The sequence below is a fragment of the Microcebus murinus genome, chromosome 30, assembly GCF_040939455.1.
Source record: "Microcebus murinus isolate Inina chromosome 30, M.murinus_Inina_mat1.0, whole genome shotgun sequence".
NCBI lineage: Eukaryota > Metazoa > Chordata > Mammalia > Primates > Cheirogaleidae > Microcebus > Microcebus murinus.
The window spans coordinates 4,954,738-4,972,875 of NC_134133.1; the positions used below are offsets into that span (position 1 = coordinate 4,954,738).

At 39.9% G+C, this 18,138-nt stretch overlaps 1 protein-coding gene and 1 long non-coding RNA gene across 3 annotated transcripts in view; one reads left to right on the forward strand and one right to left on the reverse strand.

Moving 5' to 3' along the window:
• Positions 1–18,138, reverse strand: part of SYNPR (synaptoporin) — a 260,262-nt gene that overhangs the window by 12,463 nt on the left and 229,661 nt on the right. For both annotated transcript variants that reach the window (XM_012769924.3, XM_012769925.3), the window contains one exon: positions 3,836–4,027. In XM_012769924.3, coding sequence (XP_012625378.1) covers positions 3,836–4,027 — 192 coding nt within the window. The remainder of the gene's footprint in view (positions 1–3,835; positions 4,028–18,138) is intronic.
• LOC142865600 (uncharacterized) lies at positions 9,335–11,462 on the forward strand. Its single transcript, XR_012915801.1, has 3 exons — positions 9,335–9,586; positions 9,754–9,939; positions 11,151–11,462. It is a non-coding gene; the product is annotated as an uncharacterized LOC142865600 (long non-coding RNA).

Sequence of the window (18,138 nt, forward strand, 5' to 3'; positions counted from 1 at the left end):
AACATTTCTGCTAATTGTATTTTGTTAACTCTTAAATGCAGCATAAATTGAAATGGGGCTTTGACATCAAGGCCATAGTCTTGAGAGGTGACCATAGCCAAAACTGGGTAACTAGTCCCCTGACTGATCTAATTAAAGACTGGTTTGTCCAGACCTAGGTCCCTCTCTCCCTTCTTTCTTCCTTCTCTATTATCGTATCCTCTTTTCTTTAATTAATGTTAATCATGAGTCTATGTTGTGCTATGCTCTAGGCTACCTGCCGAGGGAGGCACATGGCATAAATAAGGCATAATAGTGACTTGATCGAAATGAATTAGATAATCGCTCACAAAACTCTAATTTACATATAGGACCTTTTAATCATGTGCACGTTGATTAGGACATTTTCCATTAAAGGGGAGATTTTGATTAAATCCCACCTGTGTAAGTGTATGTCAATATACGAGTAGAAAAATTACCAAGGGATCTTTTTAGATATAGCCCAGGGATGTAATTTTGTCTGTTTCCTATCTCTTGATGTCTCTCTTTTCCCTGTTACTACTTGGTTTTCAACAGAGGGATGCTGAAGAAGGACCTAGAAATCAGGGAAAAGCATCTTAAAAGTAAGGGCATAAGCAAGGCGTTCCCATGGGCACATTTAAGATGACTGGTTTCTTACTCCATTGTCACAGAGGGGTCCCAGATCTCTTGGTTGGCACATTTTAGGGGCTCTTGGGCCCTTGGATCTGTGTTGTGGCATTTTGTTGCAACTGAAATTAGGGCAGGGACTTTGATTCAAGCTCTGATGTGGAGACAAGAGACAGAGAGATTCAAAGACGCTGTACATAGCATGAAAAAGAATGGGGAGATGGAATCTAGATTATCCGAACAGATGTATCAAGGGTGTCTAGAATGAAGCTGGAGAGGCAGAAGTAGAGATTATGAATAAAATAATTATGCTCAGTGAACCTTTGGAAGAAATCGAGAGACTTAATAATATTATTCCTCCCCCCCTCTTTAGGTTCTACCACGGCGTGCATGCATTTAGTAACTGCTTCCAGTTGACAGTTATTGAGCATTTGTCATAAACTGGGTCCACTGCTAAGTGTTTTTCATGGATTACCTCAAAATTCGTTCAATAGTCTTGAGGTCTGTTGTACAATTATCCCCATTTTACACCCGATGAAACTAAGGTGTAGCGATATTAGTTAATTTATCTGAGGGCAGTCAATTATTGAAGAGTGTAGCTAAGATTTGAACCCTAGCAACTTCAGAATTGTGCCCTTAACCGTTCTGAGTGGCAGCAGAGTTTGGTTCTAGTTCTGGCATTGCAGTAACTACTTGGGAAACTTCATGCAAGTCCTGAACCTGAGCTCCCTATATTTGTAGTATCTGGAGATCTCACCTGCCTTTTAGTGTTATTGTGAAATTATAGATGCCAATGTGCTTTGAAGAAAGTCAATTTGTTACCAAGGTAGAAAATATGATTATTATTTCCTGACCCACTTACTTGTAGAGGTCCTCTATTGTGATATGTCTGGCTTCTTTTCCAAAACCTACATTTGCCCAGTAGGGTGGGGTTCTATGAGTTAAGTTTGTGCTACGTGATTCTCCAAACCTCCATCGCTGACTGATGAGACTCAGGTGAACATCTGGCCTACGGTGGGCTAACGAGATTCTCTCTACTAGAAATTTGGAATTGGACCTGAGTGATTTTAGTTCAGTCTAAGCTGTTTCTTTAAAAAGAAATATAAACTTAGAAACTGTTATTTGTGCGGACAAAAGAGATGAAATTCCATCTGAAAATAAAGAATAATATAACAGACATGCAGAAAGACACAGAGAGATGCAGAAAGAAGCAGAGATGAAAAATGAGGATGAGAACTGTCCGGTTTCCTGACAGTCTTCCAGTTCTTAGCCCTGGGCTCCGCCTTGGGAAGACACATTTTTAGTGTCTTTTCAGTTATTTTCAGTTTTGGCCTAAGCTAGCCAAATGATTTGAATCCAATCAAATATGTAATAAAATGTGTTTTGGCTGACGAATATCTTTTCCTCTGCTTTTGGTAATAGAAAGAAAGCTGATTTGCTTTGCAGAGCCAAGTTGCAGTCAAAGGGCTTGAGCTCTCTCCTGGAACTTTGCATCTTGGACAGAGTAATGCAAGGTTAGGAAAAACTTCCCACTGATGGCATTTGCGGATGCTATTTTTTGGTATCGATCATCTAGAACATCGGTTCTGCTCTAGATTATGCTCTTTCTAGAGGCTGTTTCTTTAGGTCTTATCAAGTTTGTGAGCTATTGGATATCCTTCCACGGACTTTTTTTTTCCCCTGATGAAGTCAGAGTTAGTTTCTGTTACTTGCAACCCAAATATTCTAATGCAGACAGACATTGGTACCAGAAATAAGGTGCAAAGAACAGACTTCAGGGATACAAGGCTTAGTTTGCTTTAGCCAGTCTGAATGGTGTTTTCTGTCACTAGGAACTAGAAGACTCTTAACTGATATGGACACATCACTATAACACCACTGGACCTGTCCGTGCACTCACATCACATTATTTGGTTTCAATTCATTTTTCTTCTTGGTTTTAGGAAACACAGCACACTGTTTTTTATTATCTTTCATGATTCATAGGCCATCTTCTAGTCTAAAAATTATTAGAGATATCAGGAGTAGAGTTAAAAAGACCGTGCAGGATGTCACAATATATTGGGAGATTAATTATTAAACTAACAAACACATCAAGCAATTTTAGCTTTGTCCTCTTGGATTATTGAGATCAGTGTTACAATAACTTTCATTAAACACTGCCTGTAAACAAACTACAGAAGTGTAACTAGATATGAAAATGTAGCCATCTATAGGTGTGGCCAGTGATAGATAAAAATGATTGTGAGACCCTAATACGTAGCTTATTTCCATGGTTACTATCTCACCAATGCAGGATTCACAGTCAAATCAGAGAAGCAATCCTTTTTCCCTTCTTAAGTGTCTCCCCAGATTGAATTTCAGAAAGCTGTAGAAATACAGGTTAATCTTGAAAGAAGGGGTTATTTTTAGGGTTTGCTAAAGAATGTTGTTCTTTCAGCAAACAGTGCTGAGCTTTCTATTCTTTGATAACTGCTGCTTTTTGCTGCCATTATAGCTTATGTCTTTCTCAGACACAGCTATGCTCTTTGGAATAACACAAGTTCTTACACTTATAAATTAAGAATCCAATTTAGCGTCCTTGCTAACTGTCAGATTTTTCTCCTCCCCTAAAAGCCATACACTTGATGATAATATTTGACTTTGTTCAATTAATACACTGTAGCTTTTCTGAGGTTATCCAGAAACTAAACTGGGAGCATGGAGGAAATTTAAAAATTACCATATCTATTATAAGTACTTTTTTACACCATGAATTTCTTTTTGTATCCCACTAGGTCTGCGTATTTTTCTCTAATCAACTGGGTGTATTCTAACTTCATGTGGCTTGAACAATGTTTCCTTCCCAGGAATTTGTATGCCATTAATTATTCCTTTTAACTTCTGGCAGGCTTCAGCCTTAAAGTTTAGATTTTATATTTGCTTCTGGCTTAGAGTTTCCACTGGACTGTCATCTAAGCAACAGCTGCGAATACCTGCTGGGCTCTTATTAAGAACTCTGTAATTGGCGGCATTAAAGATGATGGATTCTGACAATAAAAAACTTGAAGGCCAAATGATCATCTTGCACCTGAAGTGAGAAATCACCTTTTTTGTTTGGCCTAGTTTTGGAGGCAGAAATTTTCCAGATGACTTCTGAGATGTTTTTCTTATTCATTGGGCCGGCAAACAGACGTGGGAGGCAAAGCGTAGATGGAAATGTACTCACCACAGAAGTGTTTAAGCTGGACATAACAGGGCTATGGACAGCCATGCACTTGTTGGATGGTTGTTTACAAGCTGACATCAGTAACAAGACTTCTTTGGGGTCTGTTGCAACTTTGACGTCAGACAGCCCTTTTGCCCAAGCTGACGAACCGACCAACCACAAGAACGAAAAGACCACAGTGACGATGAAGTCCTACAGAAACAAACAGAAAGATAAAACGGTGAGAGAAAACGTGAGTTCTAGAAGGACATCGATTAGTTTATATAACTATTTTGTTTGCCTCTTGGAAAAATTTCTAAGATCCCATAGAATCAGAAGCAGGGAAGACATTTTGAAAAAACAAACAAAAGAAGCTTTGTGATATCATATCTATATTTCAATAAAATAAATCATAATAGCAATATTTATTGAACACTTACTATGTCCAAGGAATGACATATATTATTAGCTAAGGACTAATTGTTCCTCTAGCTGTTCCTACAGCATCCATGTAGGAAATGCTACACCATCCTATTTGCTGACAGCAAACGAACACAGGGAATGGGTGAACAACTTGGCTGAGACTCCGCAGACAATCGGTGTTGGCTTCAGGACTCAAACCCAGGAAACCTGACCACTGAGTCCAAGCTCTTAACCACCCTGCCACCATGATTACGAACATTTAGACAGATTTGGCAGTTGTTAAAGACTCCTGGATGGCAATGTTCTTCATCTGTTCATTTGTTCGCTTAGCAAATCTATGTGTTATTATCTGTTGTATACCTGGAGTTGTGTTAAGTGGGAAACAATAAAAGCCATAATGTTTTGAGTGCCACTATGAGTGAGGGGCTTTATATGAAATCATCCTGACAATAATCATGTTAGACAACATTTTTAATGCCCATTTTAAAGATGAGGAAACTGAGGCCCAGAATTACATACAAGGTAACACAGAGAAAGTGGCAGCGTCAGAATTCAAACCCAGGTCTGTCTGACTCTGAAAACCACCCGCTGTGAGTGCAGGGAAGAGAAACTTCTTTATTCATGTCAAACAAAATGCCTATGATGTAAGGGTGGCTATTTAGGAGAACATCCCCAAACCTCTGATGATGGGGGGCCACTTCTCACGTCCCCCCTCGTGACTCAGAGGCGGTGGCAGGTGGGAGTCACTGTCCAAGACTTAAACAGACCATGTTAGAACATAGTAGAATGATTTTTCAGATTGATTGTATTTATGTTTGACTACTGGAAAAATGTTGCATGCTGCCTACCCAAAATAATAAAAATACTGACCTGGAAAGGAAATGAGTAAATACGATCTTGCAGCAGAAATAGGCTGTTTTTTATTCTAAACAATAACCCCCTCAAGTAGAAAACTTGGCATGTGTTTCTGTCCTCCCCAGGGGCAGGGCACACCTGCCTTGCTCTGGTCACCTTGCCCTCCTGGTGTGACTGAATTATTTTTCATGAAGATCTCATGGTCTACATGGAGGGAACTTTTACATTCTGAAGATGCTGGCGTGCCTGACGTTTGTTCTGTGTGGCCTTTGTGGAGAGAGTTCTGGAGTGTCCCACTACTAAGAGTGGCTGAATCTTCTGAAATATTGGTCTCATTCCGTCCGGTGGCTGTTGTGAATTATGTAACTCACCTATTTACCTTTGCCATGTTGGTTCTAGAATATTTAGGGCCAATGTGTGACCCATTCATAGGAGTTTCATGGCATGGGTATTATAACTCTGTTCCTTATTTTGTTTTATATACCCATTCTTCCTTTTCCTTCTCATTTTCAATTAATTCCATCTTGAGAAGTTTTAAGTATCCTTGCAAGCCATCTTAAATCCTTTCTGGAGTAAGGTAGAGGTATAAACAAACAAGCAAACAAATACACTCTCTACAGCTGCCTCAAAATTAGTAAGAACATTTGGTAGGAAGAAACTCACATGTTTGGGTTCAAATGAGATATTGGAGAAGTGGTTATGAATAAGTAAGTCATTAACTGTGTGAAATCACAACTTTTTGTTCATGTTCATTCAATCTTCACTCACTCATTCATTCAAATAGTAATTTTGGAGTAATGTGGCAGGTATTGAGGGACCATACTAGCCGGCCTAATCAGAAGACTTGAAGTTAAATTGAATATAGAATAGCTTTCTCATTCATCTTATTTGATGCCATGTTAATAGAGAGTTAAATGGCTTACGCTTGGGAAGTGACTTCCTTCTGATGGTACAGACAATATGGTTGTTTACAAATAGCACCTGATGTCTGCCTAACAGAGATAGTGCGGATATGGAAGACAAATCTGTAACATTTACTGCTAGGTTATCATGGTGCATGTATTAACCCTTTGAAGACACCTTCTGCTGGCTTTGCTTGTGCTACTTATTCTCAAAAAGTGGAGAGGCTGACATTCCAAAGGTGCCTCAGTGCTTCCAGAAAGCTCTCATGCTTGTGTTCAATGTGGTCCTCTGTAAAATCCCAAGAAGTGGTTGGAGAAGGCATTATTAGCTCCATATTACGGAAGAAACTAGAGCCAAGAGGGTTAAGTAATCTATTTGCCCATGGCTCATTGAATGGTTTGTAAATGTTCTCTGAGCTCTTGGTCTCATCCTGCACCTAGAGAACTTTGGCATGTGTCTGGATGCGTTCCTGCCATGGGTTTTAAGCATCGGTTCAGTGAGCCAAGAGACGGCTTCTTTAACAGAGGAAGCAGCCTGGCCTAATGTTGGCTGAGTGGTTTGCTTCTGTCTAGTTTGTTGGGAGTGTTTTTTTGACCTCACTTCTCATAAGCTGCTGTTCGCAAACTCACTGTTTATTGAATGGCATTTAATATAATAAAGCTACTGGTCCTGAATTACTCCGGGGCATACAAGAGGGAGTCGTTTTTGGTGATAGAAAACAATATTTCAGAACCAGGTAAACCTATCTCCATCTGTTTTTGGTAGTGGCACACTGCAGCTCCATTGGATATCGGTAAATATAACCAAGTATTCCATTGATATCTATTAGCAAATATCGCCAGTATTTCAATCCAATTTATTCCCTGATTTCCCTGCTTGGTGGCTTTGTTATATTTTCTGTTCCTGACACTTACACGGAGAGGCTGTCCCAGAAACTGGATTGTCTAAAGCACCACCCTCATTCTCAGTGTAAGTGGATTCACTTTGTTAATTTCAGCTTCCAGGAACCCCCGGAATGACGCTGTGAATCCGGAAACAAGCTGTGAGCTGCAGCTCCATTGAGGGCAGCACTTTGGACGTGGCTTGGAGGAGAAGAGAGCTAGCACTGGCTGGGTGGAACGACTGTCCTGTCCACTCATGCGGTTGTTTCATTATTTCACTTGGAGCACTAACAATAATGACATCTGACTTGCAGAGAGTGCCTACGGTTTTCAACGTGCTATGGCAGAAGACGGTTTGATCTTCACAACAGCTGCCTGAGGGTGAATATAATGATATCCATTTCATAGATGAGGCAGCTACACATGGGGAAGGGACGTGACGTGTCCCAGCTGTTACAAGTAACTGAGAATTGAATTCAGGACATTTGGGCTCCCTGTGTAGTGACTAGTTTTTCATTATGCCCAGGGTTCCTGAAACTTGGGAAGTAGGCTTCCTACTATGCTGGGAACACAGACAGCAGTAAGTAACACTGAGCTACATAGGAAGATTTTCCTTTACAGTTTTCTTTCAATCTGAATAGCAAAGGAGAAAGTCTGAGTTGGGTGCTAATTTGTCTCCAACACCTATTTAACAAGTGCTGATCTCTTCCTTTTTTTAAATCAAAGAAAACCGGCCCCAGGCTCAGAGCCTTGAGGCAATGTGGCTGGCCTACAGCACTGTTGATTTTCCATTGATTCATTTATATATTTACCTTTTATGTCGAATAATACTGGATTTCTATAACCAGTAATGGTACAAGGTTTTATTCAAAAATACATTTATTTAAGTTTAAGGAAATGATTCAATTTAAAGAAAAAGAGTGAATAATTTGAGGCCCAGGAGGGAATGAGAGTGAAGTTTGGAAAGGACTGAATGAGACCCTAACCCAGTGCCGTCTAATAGGAATCTCATGCAAGCCATGGATGTGAGCAACATATTTAATTTTATGTTTTATGAGAAACACACTTTTTTAAAAAAGCAACAAGAAACTGGTTTCATATATTAATATGTATATCAATATAATAGACCCCAATATAGCAAAAATATTATCATATTATATAATCAATCTAAAATTAATAAGATGTTTTACTTTTTTGGCACTAAGTCTGAAACCTGATGTGTGTTTTATATCTACAGTATCATCTTAATTCCTATTAGCCACATTTCAATGCTCAATAGCCACATGTTGCTTGAACTATCTTATTGGGCAGCATCATTCTAATTCACAGTTAAGAAATGGAAGCACATTTATATCCTCTGTCAAGTGAGTGATGTCCCTTCTCCCATTTCGGGTCATTGATGTCACACTTTCTTTTGGCACTTTGGTCTGAGATGGTCCCGGTAGCCATCCACCGCTTCGCTTTGGCAAGGCCAGCATGCCTCACGCATCCCTCTTGGCCCGTAGGGTCCCATCGGTGGGTTGATGTGGTCACCCGGTTTATTGCCGTAGTGGCCTGGTGCAGATCTAAAGGCAGATCAGTGTGACCCACGGGAGGCCTGGGACCTCGGGGTCGGCAGCCCAGTGAGGAGGATGACAGAGGGGAGGAGCAGGAGCAAGAAGCGAGAAGAGGAGGAAAGGGGAGAGGAAAGTGGAGAATAAGGAAGAGAAGGAGGACGGGGAAGACAAAGTGGAGGGGAGGAGTAAGGGAAGGAGAAGGGGGGTGAAAGGAGGAAGAGAGTGGGAAGAGGAGCCGGGGAGGGAACAGGGGATGAAGAAGGGAGGGGGAGGAAGTAGAGGAGGAAGAGGAGGTGGAGGCACTGTCTGAGAGGAGAGAGGGAGAAGAAGGGTAGAAGGAGGAAGGATAGACATGGAAGCCTCAGAGGTCCCAGCACTATCAAGCACATACATGTGTGTGCTGAGTGCTTTGCACCATTTTCTTTTACTTTGATAACAGCTCCATGATGTAGTTATTAATATTATTCCTATTTTATGAGTCAGGAAACAAACCCAGTTTCTGTGGGTAAATAAAGTGAGTTTAGACCAGGTTTGGAGTTTTTGGTCCCAGGAGACACGTCCCTCCTCTTCCTGACATTGAGCGTGCTTGGACAAATCCCGAGAATCCCTCGGACTTTATAATCTTTAATGACAAATCCCCTGGCGAAGTGGCTTAAGCCTGCTGGCTGAGCGCCGGTCCCCACGGAAGGCCAGGACTTGGAGATCAGGCCTGGCGTTTCAAATGCGCAAAGGCAATTCCACTGGGGCCAGAGCTGTCAAGCCATCGAGTTTGTTAATCTTTATCAGAGAGGAGAAACAGGAAGCCAGAGAGTTTCTAATCAGACCAAACAGCCAGCTCTGTGGAGCTTTGGATGTGAGCCACTGTCCTTACATTTTGGGAGAGGACTTCCCTCCCACTCTGTTTGTTTTTTTTTTTTGATAAGTATCTCATAGCTAATAAGCCACGGTCTCAGCTGCTTCACTCACACAGCACTTACCTGGAAAAGCCCATCCCAATCGCCTCTGCTTCACACCCCACCGATAGCTTTTCTTTCTAACACCAGAGAGCCGGAGGCTCCCAATTATTCCTTAGTGGGGATCTCTGTGCCTCCTCCAAGCAGGGTTTTCTCTGAGCTCAGCTAGAGCTCCTTGGAGGCAAGAGGCCCACAGAAATGGTAAGGGACAGAAACACCAGGCTGCCTATTTTCTCAGTGTTGTTATAGCTGGAACAAACCTTTAATTATTATTATTGTTATATTTTTAATTTGGGAGGTAAGCAATTTTGATGTTATTCTTTTTGTTCTCTTTTTTTTTTGTTAATTTTTTTTCTCCCTTCATGTAGTTCCAGAACAATTTCTAAAGAGTTGATTTTGTTCAAGAAGATGATGGTAATGATTGCTGGTGGTGATGATGGTGATGGTGGTAGCCATGGTAATGGTGATGATGATGAGAGCTGCTAACACTCAGAGAACACTTGTTTGTGCTTTCCATATATTTGCTCATTTAACCTCCCAACAACCCTGAGGGGGTAGGTACTATTATTATCCCATTTTACATATGTGATAAATTACTTAAACCCAGCTTGAAAAAATGCAGAGACAGGATCTGGACGCTGAGAGTTTGGCTCTATAATCTGTGTTCTTAATCTCTTATAAGACTAAGTATAATCTATAATTTTGTAATAGATAATAAAATTATAATATAATTATAATCTATTATAAAATTATAATAGATTTTATAATAGATTATAAAATTATAATCTATTATAAAACCACTCTGTTGCTTTTAGAAGCCATGATTTCATTGGCTCATACCAAAAATCATGTGATGATATTAATACTTATGGCTGTCACTTGTGGAGCAGTTACTATGTATCAGACACTGTGCATTCCATAGATTATTCATTTAATTCTCACAAGAACACTTTGAGGTGGCTACTATTGGCCCCTACTTTACAGATGCGAAAGTCAAGGTCCAGAAAGATCGAGTGATTTGCTGGAGGTCTCAGAGCGTCTAAGTTGCTAAGCTTTGGTGGCAACCAGGCTCTGCTGAACTCCGTTGTGTCCCTCGCTGGAAAGCGAATCTCGTTATATCCCAAACCAGCTTTAATGGGGGTCCACTATGTGTCAAGGATGATGCTTTACTAATGTCACCTCATTTCATCCTCACCACGGCACTGTGAAGTGGCTGTTAGTTTTTTTTATTTTACAAATGAGGAAGGGGAGGCTCAGAGCAGTTACACAAATAGAGGGCCTGAGTACAAAACACCGAACCTGTTTAACTCCAAGTCCCATTGATGTGTTTGTTTGTCCATTCTTGTATCTGTCCCTTTCTCTAGTCATCTGTTCGATATTTATTATCTTCCCACTATAGGGAAAATAATATACTGTATAATATACTATACTGTTCTGAAAATGGAGAAAGGCAGGGCAAGGCCAGCCAAAGGAGATCAATCTGCTCTCTGCCCTCCATCCTTCTAATCCCCACACTGCCTGGGCAGTTTTATGTTACAACTGTAAGAGGCACTATTGCTGCACTGTCCATTAATAAGGACTTTGTAAAAAGGGAGATGTAGTGGATGCTGATGTTCTTCTGTTACAAGGGCTGGGTCATAATCAATCATCTTGTTTTATGCATGAAGAATCTGGTTGATGCCTGGGAATCAATGTAGGATTTCATATCTTTTCCTCTTAAGTTATATTTGATTGTGATTGACATACTGTTCTTTTTCTTTTCTAGACTGTTCCCAGAGAATTTTACCAGTTGATTTACGGTTGCTCAGTTGCAGAACAGAGAACTCCTATTTCTTGTTTTTAACTTTTCTTGTGAAAAGAAGACTTTTTAAAAAAAGTTCCTCTGCATCTCTCCCTTATTTCAGTCATAGACAATTGATTTTATAATCTTGGTGCAAGAGGGAGGTATTCTTGGCTGTTTGGTGAACTCAGAGTGGATGAAAAGTCTTTCTGCACTGCTATTGTAAATAATATGTTAAAAACACTCCTCAAAACCTGATTTAATTTCCAATTGATCCCACTTAACCTTTTCATTATAAGTAGCACAAACCTTTCAAAAAAAGTTCATAGTAACATTAGTAAATTAATAAGTGTTCCAAATAAATTAGTAGCATTAGCAGTAGTATTACAACTAATAGCTTCTATTTCTTCAGTACCTACTATGGGCCAGGCATTGTGCTAAGCCTTTTACATATATTATTACATTTAATCTTCATTGAGGATTTCTGAGGTAGGACTTATATATAGGATTTTGGAATAGAAAGTATCACATAGTGGTTAAGCCTACGGTCTATAAAACCAGGCAGCCTTGGGGGCAAATCTCAGCTCTTACTAATCAGCCGCAGGACTCTATGGAGCCTCAGTTTCCCTATGTGTAAAAAGAGGCAATAATGACATATAGTTTCATAGGATTTTTGCCAAGAATAAAATAATCAATGTAATAAAATGCTTAGCCTAGTGCCTGAAAGTTCACTCTTTTAATTATTCTTAATATAGGAAAATTATACTCTTTATAGTAGCTAAAAATGCAACAATATAGAAAAGGGTACAATAATGGACATTATTCAGTGGGTTTTGATGGTCTAATAAATTAGATGAGTTCATTCATTTATTCATCAAATCTCTCTTGAGGTCCTGCTAGGTGCCAGGTTTTGGGAATACAGTAGTTAAAAACAGACATGTTCCTAGTACTCATTCGTTCTGGTGGAGGAGAGAAACATTACTCAAATAATCACAAAAGAATGTGTAGTTGCAAGATGATAAAGCTTTTCCAGAGAGGACTTGGTGTTTTGAAAATCAAAAAAAATGCCTGGGGAATACGGACCAGCTTAGAGATACAAAAGAACACTCCTACACTGCTGGTGGGACTGCAAACTAGTTCAACCTCTGTGGAAAGCAATATGGAGATACCTTAAAGCGATACAAGTGAATCTACCATTTGATCCAGCAATCCCATTGCTGGGCATCTACCCAAATGATCCAATGACACTCTACAAAAAAGACACCTGCACTCGAATGTTCATAGCAGCACAATTCATAATCGCAAGGCTGTGGAAACAGCCCAAGTGCCCATCAATTCAAGAATGGATTAATAAAATGTGGTATATGTATACCATGGAGTACTATTCAGCTCTAAGAAACAATGGTGATATAGCACATCTTTAGAGCTGGAACCCATATTATTAAGTGAAGTATTCCAAGAATGGAAAAACAAGCACCAGATATATTCTCCAGCAAACTGGTATTAACTGAGTAGCACCTAAGTGGACACATAGGTACTACAGTAATAGAGTATTGGGGAGGGGGGTAGGGGGGGCGGGTACATACATACATAACGAGTGATAGGCGCACCATCTGAGGGATGGTCACGCTGGAGACTCAGACTTGTGGGGGGAGGGGGGAAGGGCATTTATTGAAACTTTAAAATCTGTACCCCCATAATATGCCGAAATAAAAAAAAATCTACACAGATCTGGTTATATCTGGGACCCTTAAAGGTCTGGCCTTTGGATGGCTCTCAGAGCCGGCTCACGTTGAATAATAAATACACCGCAAAGGAGCTTATGTGGAAGGTCCATGAATTGGCCTCTAGAGGGAGTGTTGAGCTCCTCCTTACTGCCTGCTTGTTCCATGCATGAGGAGGAAGCATGTGGATGCTGGGCCAGTCAGGACGAAGGACCTTTCTAGAGCTATGCTGCTAGGAGAGCTGGGCATCAATGTGAGCAGAAGACTGTGTCCTGGGAATTTTGGTGGCCCACATGGCTGCTAAGGCTATCAGTTCTCTGTACTTGTCCACCCGCAACCTCCCCCCTATTAGAAAGCCAAACAATAAACGAGGTGAGTTCAAGGGGTAAAGAAGTCTGGGGTGGATGTGTTTACACATCAAAATCTTGGCAGATGAATGTTCCTGCCTTTCTGGACCCCAGCATCCTAGCACTTTGAAAGCCTAGGGAAGCAACCAAGGTTGTTAAGTGCTACTAAATGAATTGATAGTTTATGCAGGAGATAGAACCCTTCCGAAAAAAAAAAACTCTTTATTGGTTTTGACACATTTATCAATGAGTACAGAAACAAGTAACAAGTCCAGGATCGTAGACTAGAGGTGAGGCAACTCTTGAAACCAGTATGGTTGTCTTAAAAAAAAAGCAGGGGAAAAAGATATCACATTTGTAGAGTTAGTCAAAGATGAATCTGGAAATTTGGGAATGCTCATTAAATACCATATCAAGTTTTCTTATCTTTATGCACTTTTTAGCACTTCTGAAATATTTTTGGGGCTGCTGTTGAACCAACTAGAGGAAAATGCTAAGATTTAGGTAATTAACAACCAGCCTTGTCTACTTGACACAAAACATCTGGGCATTATAAACATAACTGAAAAACATCAGATGTCAGACAGCATATAGATGAAACATCTGGAGGAAGGGTAGCATTCAGGAGACACAGTGGGAGGCCTGGAGTCAGGAGCAGCCAGATGTGAACTTCATCTCTCACATGTACTCTGGACTACAATGTTTTCTCATTGTGTGAACAAAAATACCCCTTCACAGTTTATATATATAAATACACACACACACACACACACATATATATATATATATATATATATAAACAAACTGTGAAGGGGTATTCCAAGATATATGTGTATGTGTGTGTGTATAAATATATATGCACATATCTTGGAAGTTATATATGTATATATGTGATATTACACACGCACACAGACACACATTTTTTTTGTTGTTGTTTAAAACAGATCTCACAATTACCCTTTTTTTTTTTCTCCATACAATGGCAGGCAGTAGAGGCATGGATAATTAAAATAGCATATAATCCAAAGTAATGTCTTAATTTGTCTAAATATTTTAAAGTTACTCCACCACTAACCTATGTTTGAAAATGGATACGTTCTATGGGAAATTTTGTCAAGTAAGCAACACTGAGGAATTCTGACTCGGAAAATGGCGAGGCACAGTGGCATAACCCGCAGTTTCAGCTACTGGGGAGGCTGAGGGGGAAGAATCACGGTAGCCCAGAAGTTCGGGGCTGCGTGAGCTGTGGTCGCACCACTGCGCTCCCGCCTGGGTGACAGAGCCAGACCGCTGTCTCAAAACAACAGCAACAACAAAATCCAAGCAATAATAAATAAATAGAAAAGAAAGAACATGCTGGCAAGCCACCTTCTGAACCAAGCGAGCTCCTCTCTGAACTTTGCTCTATGTTCTTTTGCCATCAGCTTCCCTGAAACCAGGAAAAAAGCTGCACATCCTCCTCCCCCAGAATTACATAATATCAGAGTGGGAAGGAACTTCTGAGATAAATCCAGGCTGTCAAATACTCCTTTGAAAACATAATCCTATTATTAACTTACTATTCCACACTACTGGTATCTCCCTAATAGGACATGGAAGACTTGATATGTGTGTGGTCTGAAATAATGCAATAAAGTCAACCTGATCATGGATTTTAAAATTCAGTGTTCACATCTGTAACACAGAACAGGAATGCTTCCTTACAGGGCTGTTATGAGGGTTAAAATTAAATAAAAACATTATATTTTAATTGTATTAATGGTTGTGATGATGATGATGATGAAGATGGTATAACCTTCAGGTGACAAAGCCTGATTTGGTCATAGTCAGTGATATTTGACCATGACTTCAACTGAAATGACTTGACTTTTTTTTTTCAATCTGTATTCTGACATTCTTCTGTAAATAGAATCACTCTGCTTGAGGTTAAATAAACATCGACAGAACTTTGCCAACCCAGTCTAAAGTGTGGAGTCCTGGGTTCTTTGTGGGTAGAGCTTCAAAACTATTTGGCATCTAAGTGTATATGTGGTGCGTGTGCGTGTGCGTGTGTGTGTGTGTGTGTGTGTGTGTGTGTGTATTTCATCTGGCTGCAATACATGATTGGAAAAGAACTTGGATATTTGTGTAAAGACATGTAAAGGCCATTTGGAGTGTTGGCTGGGAAAATGAGCCACTGATATGATCAATGAATACCTGGATCCCATTGCTACGTTACAGAAAACACTATAAGTTTCATGGGCATAGGACTGTCTTAACTACCTGTGTCTCTAGTGCCTAGCCAAGTGTCTATTGTTAGTAACTTCTCTTATATGTCTCCGTTGAATACAAAAAGAAAGAAAAGAGACTTCATATTTAGTGGAGACACTTAAAGGAAAAATCATTTAGGTCTCAATATCTGCATGTTTCCTAAAGTACTTCAAAGATATAAGAAAGTCATAACGCTGGCTGCCTATAAAAAAGAGAATTTAGTAATAGCTTGGGGATAGGGATGGAAGAAGCTTTTTTTTTTTTTAAATTTGGTTTTATTATTTTTATTTATGTATACCTTTTTTCCTCTGTGCCCTTTTAAGTGACTGGATTTGAAAATTCTGGCATGATTTTTAGAAGATGCACAGTTTACTTCATGTGACCTTTGGCAGCTATGAAAAATTTTCTGTTTAGGGGAATGATTATGATTATATTTCACACTTCTCTCCCACCTATTTTTTTTTTGCAAATGAGCAAGCGGCATTAGCAGTAAGGTTCATGAAAAGAGCTGCTATTTTTTTTTCAAGCATTCCTTATGCCTTTCTAGAATTGAAGACCCATTATTCTGTCATATATCAACCCATCTGTCAGACTGCAACAGATGGTTAAAATGAAAAACTTCTAAAATACCAAGGAGGAAATTATCCTGTGCTTTACCATCCACAGCTTAAATTCAGTCTGACTTCAGAATATTCCTTTACCACTTCTCCACTTATCATACAAAGTGGAAAGTGAGAAAAAAATATTGCATTTGAATTACAAATTAGAAGCCATCCCTCAAGAAGACGACTAGTGGATTCATAGACGTTTTTACTCTGACAGATGGAGAGAAGAAGATAGACCTGGGTTCAAATCCCGATTATGGCACTTAGCCTTTGGCAATTTCTTTGACCTCAGGAGCTTTTATTTCCTTACTTGGCATAGTAGAGAATTAATAGCTTGTCTTAGAGGGCTATTGCAAGAATTAAAGAATGAATAATGTCATGGGGACAATATCTTGTACAACTAGGCATCTGATACATGATAGATATTATTAGTTTCATCATCAGTTCTCCCCTTCTGCTCTTGTCCCCTGTTTCCTTCCTAGACATTATTCCAGATGAAAGATTCTGTGTCTCTGGAAGGCAAGATTTGAACAGGTGCCTAAGGACAAAAGGTAGGCAGACATGGAAAAGTGGGAAGGTGTGGATGAGGCTGGGGGTGTGTGTGTGTGTGTGTTTCTCTGTAATGTGTGGTGTGCACATAGTGTAACCCCCATAATGTTGTGATATTGTTGTTTGGGGGGTGTGTGTGTGAGGGAAATAGACATGGAGATACACGCAACTGCAATGTCACTGCATTCTAGGGACATGCATGCTTTTTGTAAACCTGGGACTTTTGTACCAGGGACTTCTGCCCAAAACCCTCCCAAAGAGAGCGATCATATGTTTCTCGGTTTTCATTTCAGTCTGGATGAAATAAATATTTGTGATTTTTTTTTTACCCTGTCTAGGCATAAATATTAATTGAATCATAACTTATGTTTCATACTTTATTTGGCCGATTCTACTTATTTTTGTCAGTTCTATCATATTTCCAATATATAAGTGTCAGAATTTCACACTCACAGTTTTTTTGCAGTGGGGATTTCTGGTAGTGGAGGCTCCCTCTCCCCAGAGTTATTCTTTAGTAAGTGCTTCCGTGTGTGATCGGCAAAAATGGCAGGCCTGAGAATTCTGAGAAGCAAGATGTGTTCTAGAGAAGGGCTTCCCAACTCTAGGTGCCAAAGAGCTTCTGGGTATCTTGTTGAAATGCAGATTTTGATTGCATAGGTCTGGAAAAGGGTCTGAGAGCCCACATTTCTGACATGCTTCCTAGTGGTGCGGGGTGCTGCTGGTCTACAGACGTACTTTGAGGAACAAGTCCTAGCCTATGAGAAAACTTCCTCCATGAAAACTTGTTGGTTTGCTCCAGCATTCACTGCTGTCTGAGGTCCTACGCTCCAAGAGCTTCCCCACACCATTGCACGTGCACTGCCATTTTGTCTCATTTTCATACAGGTAGGTCTTATGCTGCCAGTTCAATTTTAAGATAACCCTCTTCTTACTTTCTCTCTGCTAACATCTATTGGGTAATTTCTACATATCAGGCAATGTGCTAAGTGCTCGCCTGAGTAAACCTGATGGAATTCTCAAGGACACGGTAGGTACTATTATAATGATCAATTCGTAGGAGGCGCAGAGAGGCTAAGCAAATTGCCCAGGGTCAACCAGCTAGCAAGTGGTAGAACCAGCACACAAATGCATGGGGCTCTAGAGCCTGGGTCTCTACACATTAGGGATGTGCTGAGATTATGCCTTACTGGGACTGTGTCAAATGGATTTTCATAACTTCTGCAGTATGTATTCCAGTGTTATATCTAATCGATATAAGCAGATAGAATAAAAATCCTCTATAAAAATAAAGAAGAACTACATATATGCTGTTTTTCTCCTTTCTTTCCCCCCTAATTTGCTGCTTAATGAAACCCATGGAGCTAAATGTCAGTGGATAAGGACTAACATTATCAAAGTCCAATAATATGCACTTAGCTAAATTGCATATTATTAGAATCTGGTCGTGAGTAGTTATGCCATGGGGGCATAATTTGATCTACAGTATATTAAAATCTGT